The 18,613-nt window shown below is 39.8% G+C and overlaps 2 protein-coding genes across 3 annotated transcripts; one reads left to right on the top strand and one right to left on the bottom strand.

The window, feature by feature from the left end:
* Nucleotides 1-1,572: 1,572 nt before the first annotated feature.
* skap2 (src kinase associated phosphoprotein 2) lies at nucleotides 1,573-9,661 on the top strand. The gene is made up of 12 exons (XM_004077831.3): nucleotides 1,573-2,210; nucleotides 2,462-2,567; nucleotides 2,651-2,676; nucleotides 2,849-2,947; nucleotides 3,608-3,688; nucleotides 3,937-4,020; nucleotides 4,123-4,247; nucleotides 4,439-4,502; nucleotides 4,641-4,757; nucleotides 4,845-4,922; nucleotides 5,764-5,876; nucleotides 9,297-9,661. Exons 1-12 carry the CDS (start codon nucleotides 2,171-2,173, stop codon nucleotides 9,387-9,389), a joined length of 1,026 nt encoding a protein of 341 aa, XP_004077879.1. The 5' UTR covers nucleotides 1,573-2,170; the 3' UTR covers nucleotides 9,390-9,661.
* A 6,991-nt stretch (nucleotides 9,662-16,652) lies between these two features.
* On the bottom strand, nucleotides 16,653-18,504 carry snx10 (sorting nexin 10). 2 transcript variants are annotated; one of them, XM_004077833.3, is made up of 6 exons: nucleotides 18,379-18,502; nucleotides 18,006-18,092; nucleotides 17,823-17,923; nucleotides 17,650-17,751; nucleotides 17,270-17,479; nucleotides 16,653-17,144 (listed from the first exon to the last, which is right to left on the bottom strand). In XM_004077833.3, exons 1-6 carry the CDS (start codon nucleotides 18,409-18,411, stop codon nucleotides 17,015-17,017), a joined length of 663 nt encoding a protein of 220 aa, XP_004077881.1. In that variant the 5' UTR covers nucleotides 18,412-18,502; the 3' UTR covers nucleotides 16,653-17,014. The 2 variants fall into 2 exon arrangements, with proteins under 2 accessions (XP_004077881.1, XP_020565787.1); XM_020710128.1 differs by lacking the exon at nucleotides 17,650-17,751 and having other exon boundaries at nucleotides 18,379-18,504.
* Nucleotides 18,505-18,613: the final 109 nt, after the last annotated feature.

Consider the following 18,613-nt stretch of genomic DNA (forward strand, 5'->3'; position numbering starts at 1 on the left):
CTCTCAGACATAATTTCTGCAGAGCAGCAGTGATTCATTGGAAATTTGGCTCTGAGATGTGGGCGGAACTTTTGGCCTGGAGTAAGCCTACCTCCATTTCCCATCATCCATTTGTTTACACTATCTCCCAAAAAAAATAGCAAGCAATACTGGAGCTATCCATCCGTATAGTTTTGAGCCAGATACCAGCTCAGACGAGGAAAACAAAGATGTACATGATCTAGTCGTACAAGTGCACATCTGTCAAACTCAGGTAATTATAATTGGCCCATGAGATCATATCAAATGTGATTTAGAGATGGCCGTAATACTCCAAATTCCCACAATGCATTGCTAGTATGTTGGCACGCAGTCGAAACCGGTAAGCGCTCCTTTTTTCTGTTAACAGTCATTGACAGCCATGCTCCAGTCACATCGGACAAATTACTTTCAACCTCCACAAAAATAGCCAAACAAAAGTTGGACAACAGGAGCTTTTAAGACAGAGGGGAGGCAGATTATCGGTTCACGAATATGAATGACAGACCTGTTTATCTTGTGTGTGGAGCTAACGTGGCTGTAACGAAAGAATATAACGCAAGAAGACACTGTGTGAAAAGGTTGAACATTACGTATCAGTTGCAGTTTATTTTTCAAGGAATATTGAGTTTGGCCCATGACTTTACTTCACTGCTTAATTTTAGCCCACTGTGAATTGGAGGGACCTTGTGACTTATAAGTCCTAGGTTACATCTACAATCCCTTTCCAACTGCATTTTTTATCTGCAATTTTGGTTTGCAATAATTTGACTAAAGAAATACTCATTCATCATTTAAGCCGTTTTTTCCCTTCCGGGGTCACAGGGCTGCTGGAGCTTATCCCGACCACTTGCGGGTGAAGGCAGGGTACACCCTGGACATGTTGCCAGTCTGTCGCAAGGCTACAATCACACACCCATACACACTCACAGGCACACCTAGGGACCATTTAGAGCAACCAATTGACCAATGAAGCATGTTTTTGGACAGTAGGAGGAAGCCGGTGACCCCAGAGAAGACCCACACATGCACAGGGAGAACATGCAAGCTCCACACAGAAAGTTCCTCCATTGATGTTCTGTTTCAGGTCCCCCAGCTGGGGGCCTTCTGGCTGTGCGGCAAGAACGCTAACCATTGCGCACCATGCAGCCCAGAAATACTCAGAATTGCAATTTTAAGCTTAATTATCTTCACACATGTGCTCCATTTTGATAAAAATGCCACAAGATGTTAAAAACACACAAAAAAACATTTTTAATAAAGTGGGTCTTGAAATATTTATTGTCTTCAGAGGTTTGTGAAGCATCTCAGATGTTGTGTCTTGTCTTTCTTGGAGTGAATATTTCTGTGGAAAGCCTTTGACTGCAGGACCATGAAGCACCTACAGCTAAACTAAACCCGATACACCTCACCTAATTCATTTCAAAAACAGACAGAGCAGATCAAAGGCTCCTTTTTATTTTTTTACCTGGATTGGATACCCCTTGTCAGATGGTGGCTAATGACTGCCTGACATATTTATAAATAATGTGTCAAAAGACTGATTCCCATCAAATGCACCAGATTTTAGGCACATTTAAACGTTGTTTGTCTGACATGATCAGTCATAATTGATGTGCAGCAAAGCTCCTTCTAGCTCGAAATGTGTTTTAACAGTGATAGAGCTGGTTCGGAGTGACCATGTGACTCTTTTGAAATAATATTTTAATGATCCTCATCAGATTTATAACGTTGACACACTCATAAAGCTCAGAGAGAGCATGCATCATTGCTAAAGCAGAGAAGAGATTTTAAAGAACACTGTAATGTACGTTAAACAGCGCGCGTCAAGAAATATCGTCTGGAATTAATCAAAAGTATGATCATCGCTTTAAAATTGGACACTATTATGCCGTTAGGGCTCGGTTAAAGTCAGATCCCTGTCGTCGGTGCCTTTCACGGAAAGATAACGAGCAAATAAACGTCAGGATTCTGAGTGGCCGCCAGCGTGGGAAGTATTTTGGTTCCGCAGAGGAACTGTGGTCACTGACAAACAAGCAGCCGCGCTGACTTCCGCGTCCTCGAGCCCGAGCTGCTTCCGTGAAAGGCTTTTTTTGTTCTCTTCCTGACGGTCCATCCATCGCCTCGGGCCCTGAACTCCTTTACTCTGAAGATGAGGACGATCCCTGAGGAGCTGGCAGCGCTCATTTCTGGTAACGCATCCATTACGCGCAACTGTCTTTTGCGCCCTTCTGTGTTCTGTTGCTCTTGAATCGATCTGTAAGCTACAGTTTTTGTTTTTAATTTTAAAAGAGGAAGTTTGTTTACCATGGCGTCGCTTTGCATGCGATCCATACATGTTGCTCACACCTGCTGGTCGTCATTCAATAAGAAACGTGGCGTCTATTAGACAGAAATCTGCTGCTTTGGCGCAACTGTTAATGTTTAACCTCTTTTTGCTTAGATTTGGAACATTTCCTCTGCAAAGGCTTAAAAGGAGAACTTCTGAGCAGGAAGACCAAAGAAAAGAGGGAGGCCTTCATAAAAAGAATCAAAGAGGTCAAACAAGGGTATGGTGCACCAAACATTTCCTGATTTTATTGTAAAAAGAATTTCCCAAATATTCATTTAACCCCCATTTGCTGTCTTAAAGCTTCCCACAAGATTTCAAGGACAAGGGTGAGTGTTGGCCTCTCCTTTTTCCCCTTATGGTATTATTTATTATGATCTCAAGTGAAGAAATAGGTCATGTTTATGTATAAGTAACATAAAAAGGCTTAGTATCCTCTTTCTTTTCTATAGTTCCTTATTTTACAGTTTAAAATAATCATTTTGCACTTTTTTTGAGCAGGTTCGGCTGACACAGATGAGGATGAGGAAGCAGACAGCAACAACGATGGAGGATCGCTGCAGTCTGAGCGCACAGACAAGGAAGAGGAGCCTTACGATGGTACCACACCTTCACCCCTCCCTCTCCTCCTCACAAGTGCTGGATTGAAATTAGGAAAGGTCTTTGAGTAAACGCACCAGTCTGTGTGCACTTCCAGGAGAAAGTGACTTTGAGTGGCACAATGAGGGAGACATTCCAACTGTAACTTGGCAACATACTTGGGAACCAATTTAGAGGGGTGCAACTGTTACCCCTGGACCTCCTCCACCCCTCCCCCTAGACAGTTCGAGCACAATTTATTGCTCTCAGCCGAAAGTCTGAGGAAAGAAAAGCGCAGCTAAAGCTGGAAAATGTTGTCATACACCACTTTAAGCCAATCTAATGTGTGATTCTGTATTTACTTTTTGAATTAAGGTAAGAGAGAAATCCTCATGAAAGGGTGATTAGGAGAGCAGAGTTTATGAGCTGTGAGCAGCTGCTAGTTTCACAGCTGCTCTTCGACTCGGCGTTTGCACATTTGCATTAAAGTTGCAGGCTTCCATGAAAACCTCGACTTTTGAGAGGTAAAAAAAATAATAGTAGTGCTTCTGTATCCTCTGTAATCACCACAAATGTCAATTTGGATTTTGAAACGAATAATATTCAAAATATATTTAAATTTTTCCAAAAACCATAGATTATTGATTCCATATGATTAGAATTTTTGTACTTTCTTTGCAGGAGTTCAGCAGTCTCCACCTGTGGCAGTCCAGGACCTGAAATCTGTTTTCAAGCAAGGGTGTCTTGAGAAACGGAGGAAAGGTTAGTCTCTGGTTACATCTTGAAAGGGCTTTGTGAGGTCTTGTGTTGTTGAATTTCCGGTTGTTGTTCCCTTTTTCAGCTAATAAATGACACGCCAAAAATACAACCACTAATTCAAAATCTTTCTGAATTGTTTACATTATATTTTTCAAAAACATATTCATATTTTATTTCATATGTTCGTTTTTTTTTCTTAAACTTCCCATTTCATATGAAACTTGTTCTCAAAAATGTTTTTTCTTCTTCAGATCACAGTTTTTTTGGCCCCGAGTGGCAGAAGAGATGGTGTGCTCTAAGCCAAAACATTTTCTACTATTATGGCAGCGAGAAAGGTTTACTTTTGTTTCATAATTCCTCATTCCGCAAGCTTTGACTCTTGTTTCTATAGATGCAGAATCTGAAGCATTCCTGATGACATTATTTTCTATGAGCAGACAAGCAGCAGAAGGGCGAGTTCAACATCGAAGGGTATTCTGTCCAATTGAACAATACTTTACGGAAGGACTCAAAGAAGGACTGCTGCTTTGAGATTTCTGCTCCAGACAAGCGAGTTTATCAGGTAAACTCCTTTTTTGTGTGTCTTTTTTTAGCTACAGTGAGAAGTTTATTACCAGAAAATATTTACACCTTTTACTTGTCAATTTTTTTACTTTAATTTCTATATGCGGAAATGTAATATAGATAATGTTCATGATTATATGAAAAAAAAAATCAAATGACTGCACTTTTTATTTTTCTGTTTCCTTGCAGTTTTGTGCATCGTCTGTGCAGGAGGCAAAGGAATGGGTGAAAAAGATCAACTTCGTTTTGAGAAGTAGGAACCATTTCCATTTGTTTGAATTGAAACTTTGAAGTTTTCCAAACTGTTCAACTATGATGTGACGGTGAAAAAGGATTGTATGTTTTCTTTATGCTCAGATTAAAATTATATCTATATTTTTCCTTTTTCCAGGCATGACCGGTGAAATCCCAGAGGAAGAGGAGGAAGATGAAGAAGAGTCAAATGAATATTATGATGATGTTGGGGTTGATGCAGCTATTGATGAAGATCTCTATGAAGAACTCCCAGGTTTGGCCGCCCTGCTTCCATCCATATATACTGTACCTAACTATTTATAGGCTACTTATTTGCATTCATGTTGTTGTGTGTCCTCAGAGGAAAAGATAACCCCTCTGCCAAAGCCTCCTCCTAAGGTGGAGGTGTCAAACAAAGCCCCTCGTCCTCCTGCTCCAGGTACACAGTGCTTCTGCTTAAAGCCCAAGTGACATTTGTTATGTCGATAGATGATTATGTTGAATACCATAAAGATAACGGGAAGAAAACCTTCTTGACATTTTGAGTCACTTTTAATAACATTATTTGAAAAAAAAAACAAGCAATAATCCTTCATGACAAGTGTAGATTATTTCACATAAAATACTAAAAAAAGCCTCCATAGAGGACAGTTTTTATTTTGGATTTAAAGTATGTGGCGACAGAATAGCTAATGAGACAAACAGGAAGAACAGCAGAATGAATTGAAGGTCTGAATGCACGAGCAGCTGTGTTGATGTTCATGAGATCAGAAAGGTAAGTTGGAGCAAGGCTGGGAGTGATGGCAGTCGGAGGAGGTCGTGGACAGTGGGAATAATGGAACAGGTGGAGACTTTTCTGAGCAAAATGAATCATTTAAGGCCACATTAAGAAGAGGTATCCTGTAGAGGGAAATGCCGTTTGACTACTGAAATAACCCCAGCTGTTCAACTTCCTTTTACTGCAAGTATATGTCACAATCTGGTGGCTATTTCTGTCTATGTGGTTAGTATGCTACCAGTCTAGGTTTAGATGATGAAGAAGCTAGAATGTTTTTTTTTTCCCTTGAAATGTCTTCTCAACTTATTAGTGTTTCCTGCTTCTAAATTATGCAGTGAGAAAACATGTGAAGAACATGTTGCTTTTATAATGAAACTGTGGTGAAGCCACTGCTCAATACACAACCTCCTGCTGCACACACTACTCTGACTGACAGCAGGACTCTCACCTTAAAAGTTTCTGTGGAACCGTGATTCCCTGTGCTGCTTTTCTCCACCCATAGTTGATAAGAGCACCAACTACCAGAACTACTACCAAGGGTTGTGGGACTGTGACGGAGACCAGGCGGACGAGCTGTCCTTCAAGCGTGGAGAAACCATCTACATCTTGAGCAAGGTAAGTTCAGGAGAATCCTGGTTTTCATAAGAAAATATTCTTCTTCTCCATGGTCACAGTTTTATTTTCCAATCCTTGAGATCTGGTGGCCTTTTTTCGAAATCAAGAGTAAAAGTCCGATTCCAGAGACGTTTAGTACATTGATAATGAAAGGTTAAAGTAAAGACAAATTTAAGTATCTGTACATTGTTTTTGTTATTCAGAGTTGAACCAGAATGAGTACAAACATGATTAATGCAAAAGCCTGACAAAATCTGCAGATCTGCAGGTATGGACCACCTGAACTGAGGGTCTCTTAGGACCTGTCTGTTTAGATGTGTTATTGGCTGCAGCTGGCCCGCTGCCTAAAGTTGACAGCTGATGCCTAAAAGGAAACTGGGCTGGGTTTGTTCTCTGGCATTCTGAGGGGAATTAGCTGTGTCACAACGGAAACTGTTTTAGTGCTGTTGGCAGGGTCGGCTTAGCTGGCACACAGCACCATTCCATCACTTCCATCTGGAGTGTTTCAGCACTCATCGCCGCTGCCATGCCAGGCGCTGAGCAGCCCCTAGCCCTAGTCTTTTTCACCTTGCCAAATAGGAAAGTGTGTTCTTGGGAAATCCAAAGTTGGCACGCAGAGAAGGTGAGGACACGTGGAGAGACGCACATTTTCTGAGGGATGTCAACTGAGAAAGCCAGCGAATCAGTGGGGATGCTCTGCATCTCGGCTATGATCAAACAGAACTCCTTTTGTTTTTATCCGGGTCATGGGAGCACCAAATTCACTTTTTTGCTGTGCCACATTTTACAACTATTGGCTCCTAAAATAAGTGGAATTACATACCTTTACAGATGCGTGTCAAAACCTGTGGTTTTGTCTCGGCAAAAAGGTGAGAAATGCATTCCATTTGGACACGCTGGATTTACTGCCTGCTTCAGTTTCTATGGAGCATTCAGTCATCTGACACTGTTTACTGCACACTTTCCTTTTAAAACTCAAGCCTGCCATCTAGCGGCAGCAGATGGTATAGGGATTTCTTTGTTCACAAATTTTCTGCAGGCCACAATTAAATCTTGTTTCCCCTGTTTAAGAGCACTATAAGTAGGTATTGTCGGTTAATCATTAGAAAGACGTCAGCTTTTTCAAGATTTTTTTTGCATCACTTTCCAAGTTTAAAAAATAATCTAGTTTAAAGGCTGTTATTTGTTTCAGGTTTCCCTATTGTTGATATTGTTTTATTTTTCCAGTCTCAATCCCTTGATGCCTGAATTTATTTCCAGCTATGAAAAATATGTTTTTCCCTCCAAGTACATGCTAAATTAAGGTAATTTTGGAGCATATTTGTATCAATAGGTTAATGGTCTTTCTACACTTGTGGGTATAAATGCATGCAGGCCTATCAACACACTCAACAAATGCCTGTTTATTGCTCCTTGTTGCATGGAAAAGGACCAAGAATCAAGTTGCCCTTTCACTCAGACTGGGGCTGCCATTAGCTTAAACCTTGGTGTTGGGGGTTGTGGCCTGCTGGGAGGGCAATGACCATAAAACCTGTCTGGACTCCTGCAGCCATCTGCAGCTGAAGGCATAACCTTCCCTCCTCCACTGTTCTCCTTTCCGCCTCCTCCTCATTCCCTCCCCCATTCCAAAGCCCAGAGAAAAGGTGTGGTGTTACAGCTGTAAGACCCCCCACTAAGACCAGGGTTCTGCTTATGAGGCTTGACCGAGTGGAGGGGAGGAGGGGGGGCATGTGTTCAGGACATGCTGTACAGACCATCGACCCCTCCGACACACGAGTCCAACCCACATTTTTTAAGCAGGAAGTTAGTCAACATTTGAGAGGTTAAAGATACAAGATGAAGGACTGCAGCGGCGTTTTATCTGTAGGTTGATGGTAATCTGCAACGTTGGCGGGTGCGTCCATGCGGGTGCATAGCACTCAGACAATGGATTGTGGTTTTGAAAGTCTCCAGAGAGATTTTGCACATATGCATGCAGGGTAATGTCAGTTATATGAAAAACCAGCTGCAAAATTTACCTGTTATGCAATAAAATTGATGCTGTGATTGTTGTTTTAACTTAATGTAATGATCGTAGTCTGTAATTTTTAAAGAATTCAGTGTGGTGGTTTGATCTTTCTGACAGAGCAGTTATATCTTTACAAGACACACAAACCTCTTTATCTGTCATGTCATCAATTGCCTGTCATTGCAAGCTTGTGTTTCTCCAGAGTTGAGTCATGAACAAACCCTGCTGTGAAGCTGGACTCTTGTCCAGAAAGAAACAGGGAGTGAAAGCAGTTACTTGTCTCAGATTTTTTTTCACCTTGTCCATTTCCAGTTTTGGCATCCTATTTGGAGGGATTAAGTGTCAAACAGCAGATTTTTGTTTTGCATGGTTTGCACATTGATGGTTTTTTCATGCTGAGTTTTTTTTAAACTGTTATGAGATGATAATGAACTTAAAACTGACAGAATGTTTGAAAAAAAAAATGAAGCTACTAAAACTATACAAGTACATTTTCTGGTGCAGCACAACCACAGATTACAATGCAAGTTGTTAACAATAAAACCTCCTAAATGGCATGTGAAGACATCAATTCTTTGCCAGTATTTGCTTTCAAAATTGCTGTCTTTAGTTGCGAAACACATTTTTGCACTAGCAGCCTTTGCAAACCTGGAAAGTATTGGGCCTTTTTAAACCATTTCAGCTTTCAGTTGCGTTCTCCCGGGTCTCTGTCTCTGCTTTGTGACACATTTAATGTGTGGCGCAATAAAAGCAGAATGTAGATTTATGCAAGAAGAGAATGTTTGTTTCTACATGTGGTTTGGGAAGTTCAACGTTCAGTGGTGTGTTCAGTTTCTATTCACAAAAATTCCTCTTTGGTCGAGGAGCTGACCAGACCATTATACTATCCCAATAAAATTACTTATATATTATAATTTGTGATTTAAGAATATAAATGAAGAGAAGGAAATTCTACTGATTATAAACAATTTGTGGAAAAATACTGCAGAGAACATTGAACATCTCAATCTAGTGCGCTCAAACAAAAGATTAATGCTGTTTTAGCAGAAAGGGCATAAAAAAGGGAAAAATGGAGATATAAAATGAATGCAATGATTTAAAAACCATCTTAAGTAACTGGAAAGTATTATGGTCTAAAGTAATTGATCAAGACCAAAATATGAAAACAAAACAAAAGATTCTGATATAATCAAGTGACCCAAAGTTGATGGAGTTTTGAGAAAAGTATACATATTTATTATTAATAGACCAAAGACAGCAGCAAAGCCAAGAAAGAATGTAGCTGAAAGTTTGATTTTTATTTTGCTTTTTTGTCCCAAGAGTCCCACTATTCTTTTCCTTGTTGTTCACATTCTTGTTGAAAAGTTTTTGCAGTGGAAAGCCCAGACTGATTATTCTTTGTGTGTTTCCAGGAGTACAGCAACTTTGGCTGGTGGGTCGGAGAGAAAAATGGAGCAATAGGGATTGTTCCCAAAGACTACCTGTTGGAGCTGTATGTCCTGTAATAACAGCTGTTTGAGCAATCGCTTTATTCCACTAACTTTGTGAACTTAAAGTAGTTTAAGTTGCTACTGAAATTATTTTCTTTTTATTCTGCTTTCTGATCTACTTTATAAGAACACATTAGAGGTTAGATTAAAAACCTTTTCCATTGTCTATTCAGAACAGTTTCCTTCTTGTATTTAAGTTTCTACTTAATACTTTGTAGATGTTTTTTGCAATAATTTCATGTTCTGCATTTGGCAAAATAAATAAATAAAAAATGTACACAAACGGGCCTCAGAGCATTTATTATTTTAATTACAGTTCGTGCCACAAGATGGCAATAGATCCCCTAAAACGCCATTCCTCACTTCTTGCTTGAAGACCAAAATCAACATAGCAACTGACAGGAAAAAATAAAACCCCTGTGCACTAATGTTTCCAGTATGTAAAACATGTCTGTGAAATTTAAAAATGTCTTGTTTGTTTTTTTAACTGAAAGCTGAGTTTATTTCCTCTATTCTGCACTTTTGTTCCAGACTTCAAAAGGAAGATGATCCTTAAGAGACTCTGCTGGGCAGAGAATCAAAGCATGGCAGATGGAAGCTTGTGTTTGCAGGCCCGACTGCAATGACCGAGGTGCACTAATAAGACAGCCACCCACACACATGGAAGTGGTGCTTATCACCCTCTGAGGGGCAGTTTGACAGCAGGCGTGGTGGCATTAGCCGAGCATGTCCCCTCAGAGGTTATATACATACTGTACATGATGTTTTCTTCTGTCTTTGACATCCAGAAGTTGGAGGACAGCTTTTCATTTCTGTGTTTGCCCAAATCTGACACAAAACCCGAAACCACTGTCAAAGCTTATCAAGGTCGGGGGAGAGATTTTACTTTAAAGAAATGTATCAACAATTTTTTTGTTCTCACTCCTGTCTTGGCGCTTTGTTCCTGGTGAGTGATGTGTTGTATCCTCTGTCCTTTGGGTGACATTCAAAGCCATCATAAATCCCAGTCTTTATGGCGAGGTGATAAAGCTTCCTTACTAATTGGAGGTGTAATGAATTACTATAATTACTTATTGAATATACTACATCGGGCACATAGAGGAATTGTTTGAGGGGATCAGCTCTTAATGTGAAATTTTGTCACAGTAATGACAAATGACATCAAGACAATGTTTGCAGTCAGATCATCCGGAATATGAACCATGGGCTGTGGATTTTAATAGATAAACACTAATATTTCTTTACTGCTGACAAGGTGCTCCTCCCCCCCAAGAACTGTCCATTTTATATTGGCAAAAGGGTCAAGTTGTCTAAGACAAGCAAGGCTAAATGCTGCCTCTTATTTTTATGTGCCAATAAAGGATTTCCTTAATGGATGTTAACTTCACCCACCCCCCCTCCCCCATCTCCTGTTAGACTTGGACAGCCATATCTCCTGACTATACAGGTGCTTTTATTGCAATTTAACATCAAGATATAATGTTTTGAAGATAAATGCCACGCTGTTGTGAATCTTGTGAGCACTAAATTCTGGTAATGATCCCAAAATAGCACAAATTAATACTTTGAATCGTAAAGACACACTTTGGCCTGCCAAATACTTATAAATTGAGCTGCTAGGCAGCAATAAATTAATCTGGATTTGCTGAGGAAGTTGATGGAAATGTAAAACGGTGTTTCCCTGCAGGAAGAGTGACTTTTGGAACAATGAGCTTGAAGTGGACGTAAATCATTTCCACTTCCAATTGTTTAAAAAGAGGTGCTTTTACAAACTTTCCAACTGCCAATCTTGACTTTTAGTCACGTTGACTCTTGTCATGGTCACTTTTTTGAACTCTAAATGCTTTTAATGCTAACCATCAGCTTGTTCTCCTGCCCTTTAACAGGTCTCTTAGTGGTGGGTCAGAGAACAGCTTCATACACAGTTTTTGTCAGAGATATATCTGCCTTATTAATGTGATATCTCAGGGCATTTTGCAGCAAATGTATTACTCTTTGACAGGCACTATGTCAGAATTCCATTAGACAACTCCCCCTCCTCCTTCTTCGGTATAAATCTTCAAATCTGAAATGGACACTTCTTAAATGTGAGCCACTTTTAATTGAGGTCAGTTCCTTTTAACATAACTCACACCATTCGAGGTATTAAGATTTCTGCTTCAGGGTTATGACGCGAGTTGAGAGCAGATATTTTGTCTGTGAAATGAGAGTTATCGCTTCACCACATGTTTTGTGACTGTGCTTTTCTGCCATTTGATGTGGAGAAATTAATGCTAATAAAGTTGTTTTCTTGTGTTTGTGCAAATATCAATTTTTGGTGTTTCGTCAGTAGGTGCAGCTATGGGGTGACAGATGTAAACCTGTGGGCATAACTTTGGTGTCGGAAATTCCGTTTTTGCTGCCCAAAAGAGAGATCAACACAGATAAAGCTTTTGTTTCTACAAATAGGGTTTTGCCCCCCCCCAATATGTGTCACGGTTGCAAACAGGATTCATATTTCTGGGCGTGAGAGTGACAGTTCAGACTGTCAGTGTAGAGCTATGTGCTGAGATGTCACTCAATATAAATCAAGCTTATCAAAGTGACAGGTGTTTGTCCACCTGCTATGAACTTCTCCCGTGCTTCACTCTTGCCCCATTCCTTCCGATTATTTACAAGGTTGCAGACTTGGTAATCTGCCTGTTTACTCAATGTGGTGGCTCGAACATCAGGTCTGTGATCCACAGCTGATTTACACTACTGGTTAGTGAGGAGAGTCACGACCCTGCATGGCTTGAGGGGGGAAAGCTTGCACTCTGCAGCAGTCAAAGGTGCATGCTAAGATCTAGCTGTAACGATAGACCCCCTTAACCTTCACACCCAAGTATACTGCAGCTGCCTGCCAATCCTGTGTAAATTCCCCTCTCTGCCTCTCTTCTCCTCCGTGTTGGACGGTCCCGGCTCCAAAGAGCCCAAGTTGAGGTTCAGGTCCCATCTCAATGTCACCTTCTTTAAATAGTGACACAGCCCCCCGACAGAGGCTTGACTTACAAGAGCTTTCTGAACTTGCCAAGTCACTGGCTAACAGATTGTTGCCATCACTCCCATTTAGTGTCAGCTCTGGTGTGTGTCCAAGAAGTGGCCCTGCCAAGTTAGTCGTTTAATTTAGTGTCCACATGGAGTTGCTCTTTTGTACACACTGATTAAATCCTAGCATGTTGCAGAGGACACAGTGAAAGGAGTATCTGGATATTGGCGCAGAGTATTACTATTTTAAGTGTACAAAAAATATAAACGTTTTTCTAAAAGGTAAACACAAATAAATCACACTTTGTAGGTCTTTGCTGAAAAGTTGCCACATGGAAGCATTTTTAAGACGAGCACAAGACTTTATTGAAGTGATAATACAGCATAATTATTTCTAACAATAGTTTATTTTTAGAAAAGTGAAGCACAGGAAGAACAACCAGAGGAACAACCATCTATTTTATATATACAATACTCTGGAAAACAGCAACAGAGATAGAGAACCTGAGGCCTATGTGCATCAAAACCTAAAAGATTCAAAGCCTAGAAGCAGATGGAAACAATTTTAACTGTTTGACAGTTTGGGTGGGGGTAAACATCATAACCTCACAAAAACAAACATTTATTTTAATGAATGCTGGGGGAGTGGTTTAGTGTGGATCTTCAAAAAGTTTTTGTTTTTTTATGAAAAAGTCAATTATTTTCTGGGAGGTATAGTCGCTTTATACTCTGATCTATCTAGATCACTTATATCCCTACAATTGGAACATGCATTAAGTATTGCAAATTTTGAATATCTAACTAGTAAGATGAAGAAGTTTTTATTATGTTGTTAATTAACATGTAAAATTAAGCTAATTTTTGCAGTTGGATGATTAACGCCATCCATGGCTCTACGCAGATAATGAGATGATGGCATGTGTCCCGAAAAGACAAACCGAGCCAGTCAACGAATCTACTGCACAATAAGGAGAATTTAGGCTCATCATAAAAGATTTCTCCTTCGCTCTTATTTCACTTGGACACTTTTATGTTTTTTTTATTTTCTACCTCATTGCAGCCGTGAGCTGCCTGTTGATTTACACACACTGGCAGTGAAGCTCAGAGGCCTCTGGAGATGTTGCCCTCTACCTCTTCATCTTTCCCCTCTCTTTATTTCTTAGCCCTCCCTTTTCTTCTCTGTGCCACCACTGGTAGCATCTCCATTCTGCGTCTGACCATAGAGCTCCCCTTTTACTCGTTCTTTATCCATAACAAGACGTTAGTCAGAGGGGACTTGAACCTGTGACACATAGATAGAACAATGTTCTCCTCTGCTGGGACCCATATTCATTTAATGCTGAGAATATATACATGTAACTATACATGGTTTAAGATATGTTTACATTGAGTATTAACACAGTTAAAAGAATGTTTAATGCAGTGTGAGATCCAACACAAACATCTCGCTGACTGCAGTTATTTGTAAATGCAGAGATTCAAGTCCTTAGCTTTTTTAAGACTGTTGAGGGAAATTCAAATTATACTGGGATTTCTATCAATATTTTCTGCTTATTTTTGGTGGAACATGCCAGAGGATTCATTACACTTAACATCATGTCATGCTGAAGAAGTGATCTCAGCTTCAGTTTCCCCCCCTCCGGCTTTCAGAGCAGTGAAGTGACGGCGATCAGCGCTGGAGGATTTGCTACTGTGATCATGCCAGTTCCCTGTAATCGCTATTACTGCACACCAAAAGGGCTTGAGAACAGAATGTACAGTTCAGCATAGCTGGAGACAGGTTAGGCTGCTGGGTTTGATGAATGACTGAAAGTCTCTATTTCCGCTCATTTGCATTTGTGACATTTTAAAGACAAAGAAAAATGTTTCAGCCTTGAGGATAATTAAGAGAAAGGCCCCCCTTCTCACCATTAAAAAAAAAAAGATTACTTGGATGTCTTACAGCAGCTTTGGTTTTTTAGACAGAAGGGCTAAGGTTTGTGCAGTTTTTATGGCTCAAGTGAAATCACCAGTGTTGAAATGAATTACAAGAAATCGGAAACATTTTTAATTAACACTCATTTGAGTCTCACAGTCCATCTCCTTCAGTGAATAGGGCAGTTTCTTATTATTTCAGACAGAGAAACAGTGTCACCACTGTTGTGCAACAGTAAATCTCTGCTGTTGCTGTGCAATTCTGGCATTTTCTCCTTTAGGTCCATCGAATGCTGCAACAGAGAGGTTTTTCTGATATCGACTCATTCTGGCTTATCTGAGCTGCAGCTACAACGATTCAATATCTCAGATGGTGCTGAGCTGCTTCTGCTACTAATGGATTCTGTATAATGTGGCACTTAAAATGCATAAGCAGTGCCTGATTTATCTGTAATTTGCCTACACTGAAGCATATCTCACTCAATCCTTGCATTTGTTTCATTCTTGTTTTTGGCTCAGGCTCCTCAAAAGGAATCTTAATTGGGATTTTATGAAACAAGTTTGAAATTCTCACTGTAAATGACAATAAAACTAACTTTTGTTTTCTGTATTTAAGAAATAAATTAAAAAATGATCATGAGGATGATAATGAATCTAATAACGAATTTAATTGAGATTTTATTCTTTATTTTCTAAAAGAGAATATTAGCTCTTATTTTATGTGTTTAACAACAGCTATGACTAATCTTTTGTCATATTGAAGTCAAACATTTTTAAACTGTCATTTTACTTTTTACTTTTCCCTTTTTCGTGACCTTTTTCCAACAACTGACAAAAGAAAACCTGTATAAATCAAAATGGCTAAAACCTCAGTGCTGGCAATGCACCGCAGCTATTAAACCAGGTTTACAGATTAAAGAAGTTTTTCAAGGAACTGATTAAAACATTAAAGGTCTAAACGCTTTCATTCAATCAAAAGAAAAACTTACACAAATTTCTTGGGAAACTCTTCAACACTCCCCTTACTAATCCTTAAATCATTTCCAGCTGTAGTCTTTCTGTTTTTTTTTAATATGGTAATCCTTAGTTAGTAAAAGCGTCCTGGTGATTAGTGGTGGACATGGTGTCAGTGATTGTTGTGGTTTTTCTGTGAAGAGGCCATAATTGTGTCTCTGTGTGTGTATTTGCTGCATCATGAACAGTAAAAAAAAAAAAAAAAGGAAGTATAGCATTGTTCTTTTTGGTGATCACTACAGTTCTGTTACATTTACAAGAATAAACTGGAAAAAAAATCCCTTCTGAGTTGCAGTGGCCACCTATATGAATCCCGTGTACCAAACTTTTAATCAATGCCTGATGTTCCGTGAAAAGGGACTCTGATCGTTGCTGAAATGTTCCATCGAAGCACATAGCTGATGAGTCAGAATGACTTGCATGACAGCCTTTATGGAAAGTGGAACCAAGTGTCAGCAAAAAAAAAAGCCCCAGTTTAGATAAGCCTTGGACTGTAAAAAACTGTAGATTTAAAGGCACTTACTGAAAATTTTCCCTCAAAATGATGAAAATAATTATTTAATTTTCTGTAAAAACAAATTGATCTAAACACCTGAAAGATAAGCCTGCATGAGCGAGATTTTTTAACTAAGAAGATATAACTCATCTTTTATGTGCATAGACTTTTAGAGCTGTATTGAATGTTTTCTGAATAAAATGTGCCGCAGACGGCATAGCATCATTGCAGGCGTTGGGGAAAGCATTACAAGGGGGTGACATAAACATGGTCAGGCTATCATTTGCATATGTAAATGAACATGTACACCCACACATTTCAGGAAATATGGGCCACCTCCACTTTAGGTTTGCAGGCTTTCTACTTCCCAGCTGCTCCCCCTCAGATCTGATGCAGCATCACACCTCTGCTCAGTGTAACATAAATCCTTTGTCTTCTCCTGTCCTGAATTTCTAATGAGCCTCTCAGCTGCTGCAGAGAGAAAAGGCGAATCTAATTAGCTGTGCAGATGTGTTAGCCTTCCCTCATTCTGTTTAGTGGTTATTAATTTTGTGCGAACACTGAGGTGGCATTTATATCGCCTTCAAATAGAGAAAATACTGGAAGGAACAACTGTAAGCGAGGGAGATGGATGAAAAGGAGAGTTTGTCAGCACTGATGGCAGATTGGGGAGTAATGGAGCTGGTCTGTCAGACAGAAGCGAGTCCGTTGGGAATCTACAGGATCTTAGCACCCACACACCTGAAAGGGTGGGAGGGCTAAAGAGATCCTATTGTGCGTCTAAGCACTGCAGCAGATGACTGACCTGCACTTTATTTAGAAGAAGAACAACAAAAAAAGGATCATTCATCGCTTGAGATCTTATATTTGTATTTAGAAGTATCACAACATGAACAGAAACGTTTCAATATTTCTTTAAGGTTTTTGGTAATGAAGAAATTACAGAGAGGTGGAGTTTCAGAAAGGGCATGTTTGTGTGAAATTGTGGCAATACTGCCACCTTCAGGCAAATATATCCAGACAAACCGTCTGCACAGCAGTCACACAAACATTTAAATTATACCACATCCTGAATTTACAAGTAATCACAATTTAAGCCAAAAAATGTAGAATAGCTGTTTTTAAAACACAAACCCAGAAACTGGACAGAATAAAAAGTGGAAAGGCTCCTCTTGCATTTAAGTAGTTTCATGAAAACAACAACACTTTTTTAAAGGTAAGCATCGGAGTGCCTTGTCCTTGTCCTATAGCTGGAGTCCAGGAGATCAAGTGAACCCGTGCTTCTTACTTTGTTTACTGCCAGATCCCTTATCTTTTCCTCTGAATCTCTGCTCTCTGAGCTGAAAGAAAACAGTTTGTACAAAAAAAGATTGAATATTTGAACACGAAACTCTTTTGTCAATAAAAAAAAATGTTGTCACCAAAAAAGAAAATCCCTTTATACTTAAAATCCCAGCTTTCTTACCTATCTGAGTCTGACTCACAGGACCTGCTGATCTCTTTGGGCAGGTCGTCTTCTGAGTGGAATCTCCTCAGGCCACTGCGCTGGACGGCCTGTGCCACAGAGAAGTTGGTCCTTCCTGCTGCACAGGCTTCTATCATGGACACGCTGAGGTCTGACTGCAGGAAAAGGTGCAGGCAGCTGTCAGACAGCAGCAGGCGGCTCTGAAGGACCCTGAGGAATAAGAGACAAAAATGGGTCTCAGTTGGCACAAAATGGAAGCAGAAATAGTACCGTACTTGTGGAATGTGGAACATCCAAATCCTTGTACATAGATAGTAGTTGGGTTGTTGTGTGGTACTTTAAAGTTAAGAAATGCATTGATCTGTGAGCTTTTTTCTTACTGTTCCAAAAACGTTTGGAGTCCTTTCATTCGCTCAGTGATCTGCTGGGCGCTATTTAGACTGAAAAAAGGATTTTTGGGAGGTAGCTCTGGTAACTTGACCCTTAAAGGGGGGGAAAAAGGTTTTAATAAAGGTTTAAGGTTATCACACAAAGTTACGGTTAAGGTACTTACATCAGGAGAGCATTTTCCTGAAGTTTTTGTCTCAGCCACACAAACTCACTGTACCTCCTTCTCACTCTTGAGGTTTTCTTGGTGAGGAACACACTGTCAGTCTAAAATACAGAAGTTAACTCACACATGACGGAAAAAAATCAGAGATGTTGATACAATCTGTCACTCTCTCGGCATACTTACATGTAAACAAATTTCATAGTCTATGTAGGCATGCCAGAAATCATTCTTTTGTATCCGCGGGTCTCGCACCCAGACACTGATGGCCTGCTGCATGGAGAAGGCAGGAACACACAAAACTGAAAGAACTGGTTTGGTAGAAAGGGGAAGGATTTTATTTGTCAGGAGAGGAACTGTGACGGAACAAAAAGGGATGGGAAAATCCACCAGAATAGCTGTTATTACTCAAGTCCCAAATTTTCCTGCATGTGCCACCTCCTAAAGAATTGTCTGAAGGACACAAGCAAAACACCAAACCCCACCAAAAAAAAAATCTGTATTAAAAACATTCAGATCAATCCAGTTTTATTTACATAACACAGTTGTCTTGACATACCTGATTCACAGTGCTGCCAGATCCTCTTCTCATAATCCACAACTTTTACAGACTGTATGTCAAACAAATGCTGCACTCAGCACTGTGCAAACGCCTTTTCAATATCACATTTACTAACTGGGGACAAAGGTTTCAAAATAAAGTCACAAGACTGCGACAAGGTTCCTCCCTCACAGCTATCCAAATAACCTAGAAAACATGTAGTGCATACATTTTAAAATAAATCCACATCTTT

The sequence above is a fragment of the Oryzias latipes genome, chromosome 16, assembly GCF_002234675.1.
Source record: "Oryzias latipes chromosome 16, ASM223467v1".
Classification (NCBI taxonomy): Eukaryota; Metazoa; Chordata; class Actinopteri; order Beloniformes; family Adrianichthyidae; genus Oryzias; species Oryzias latipes.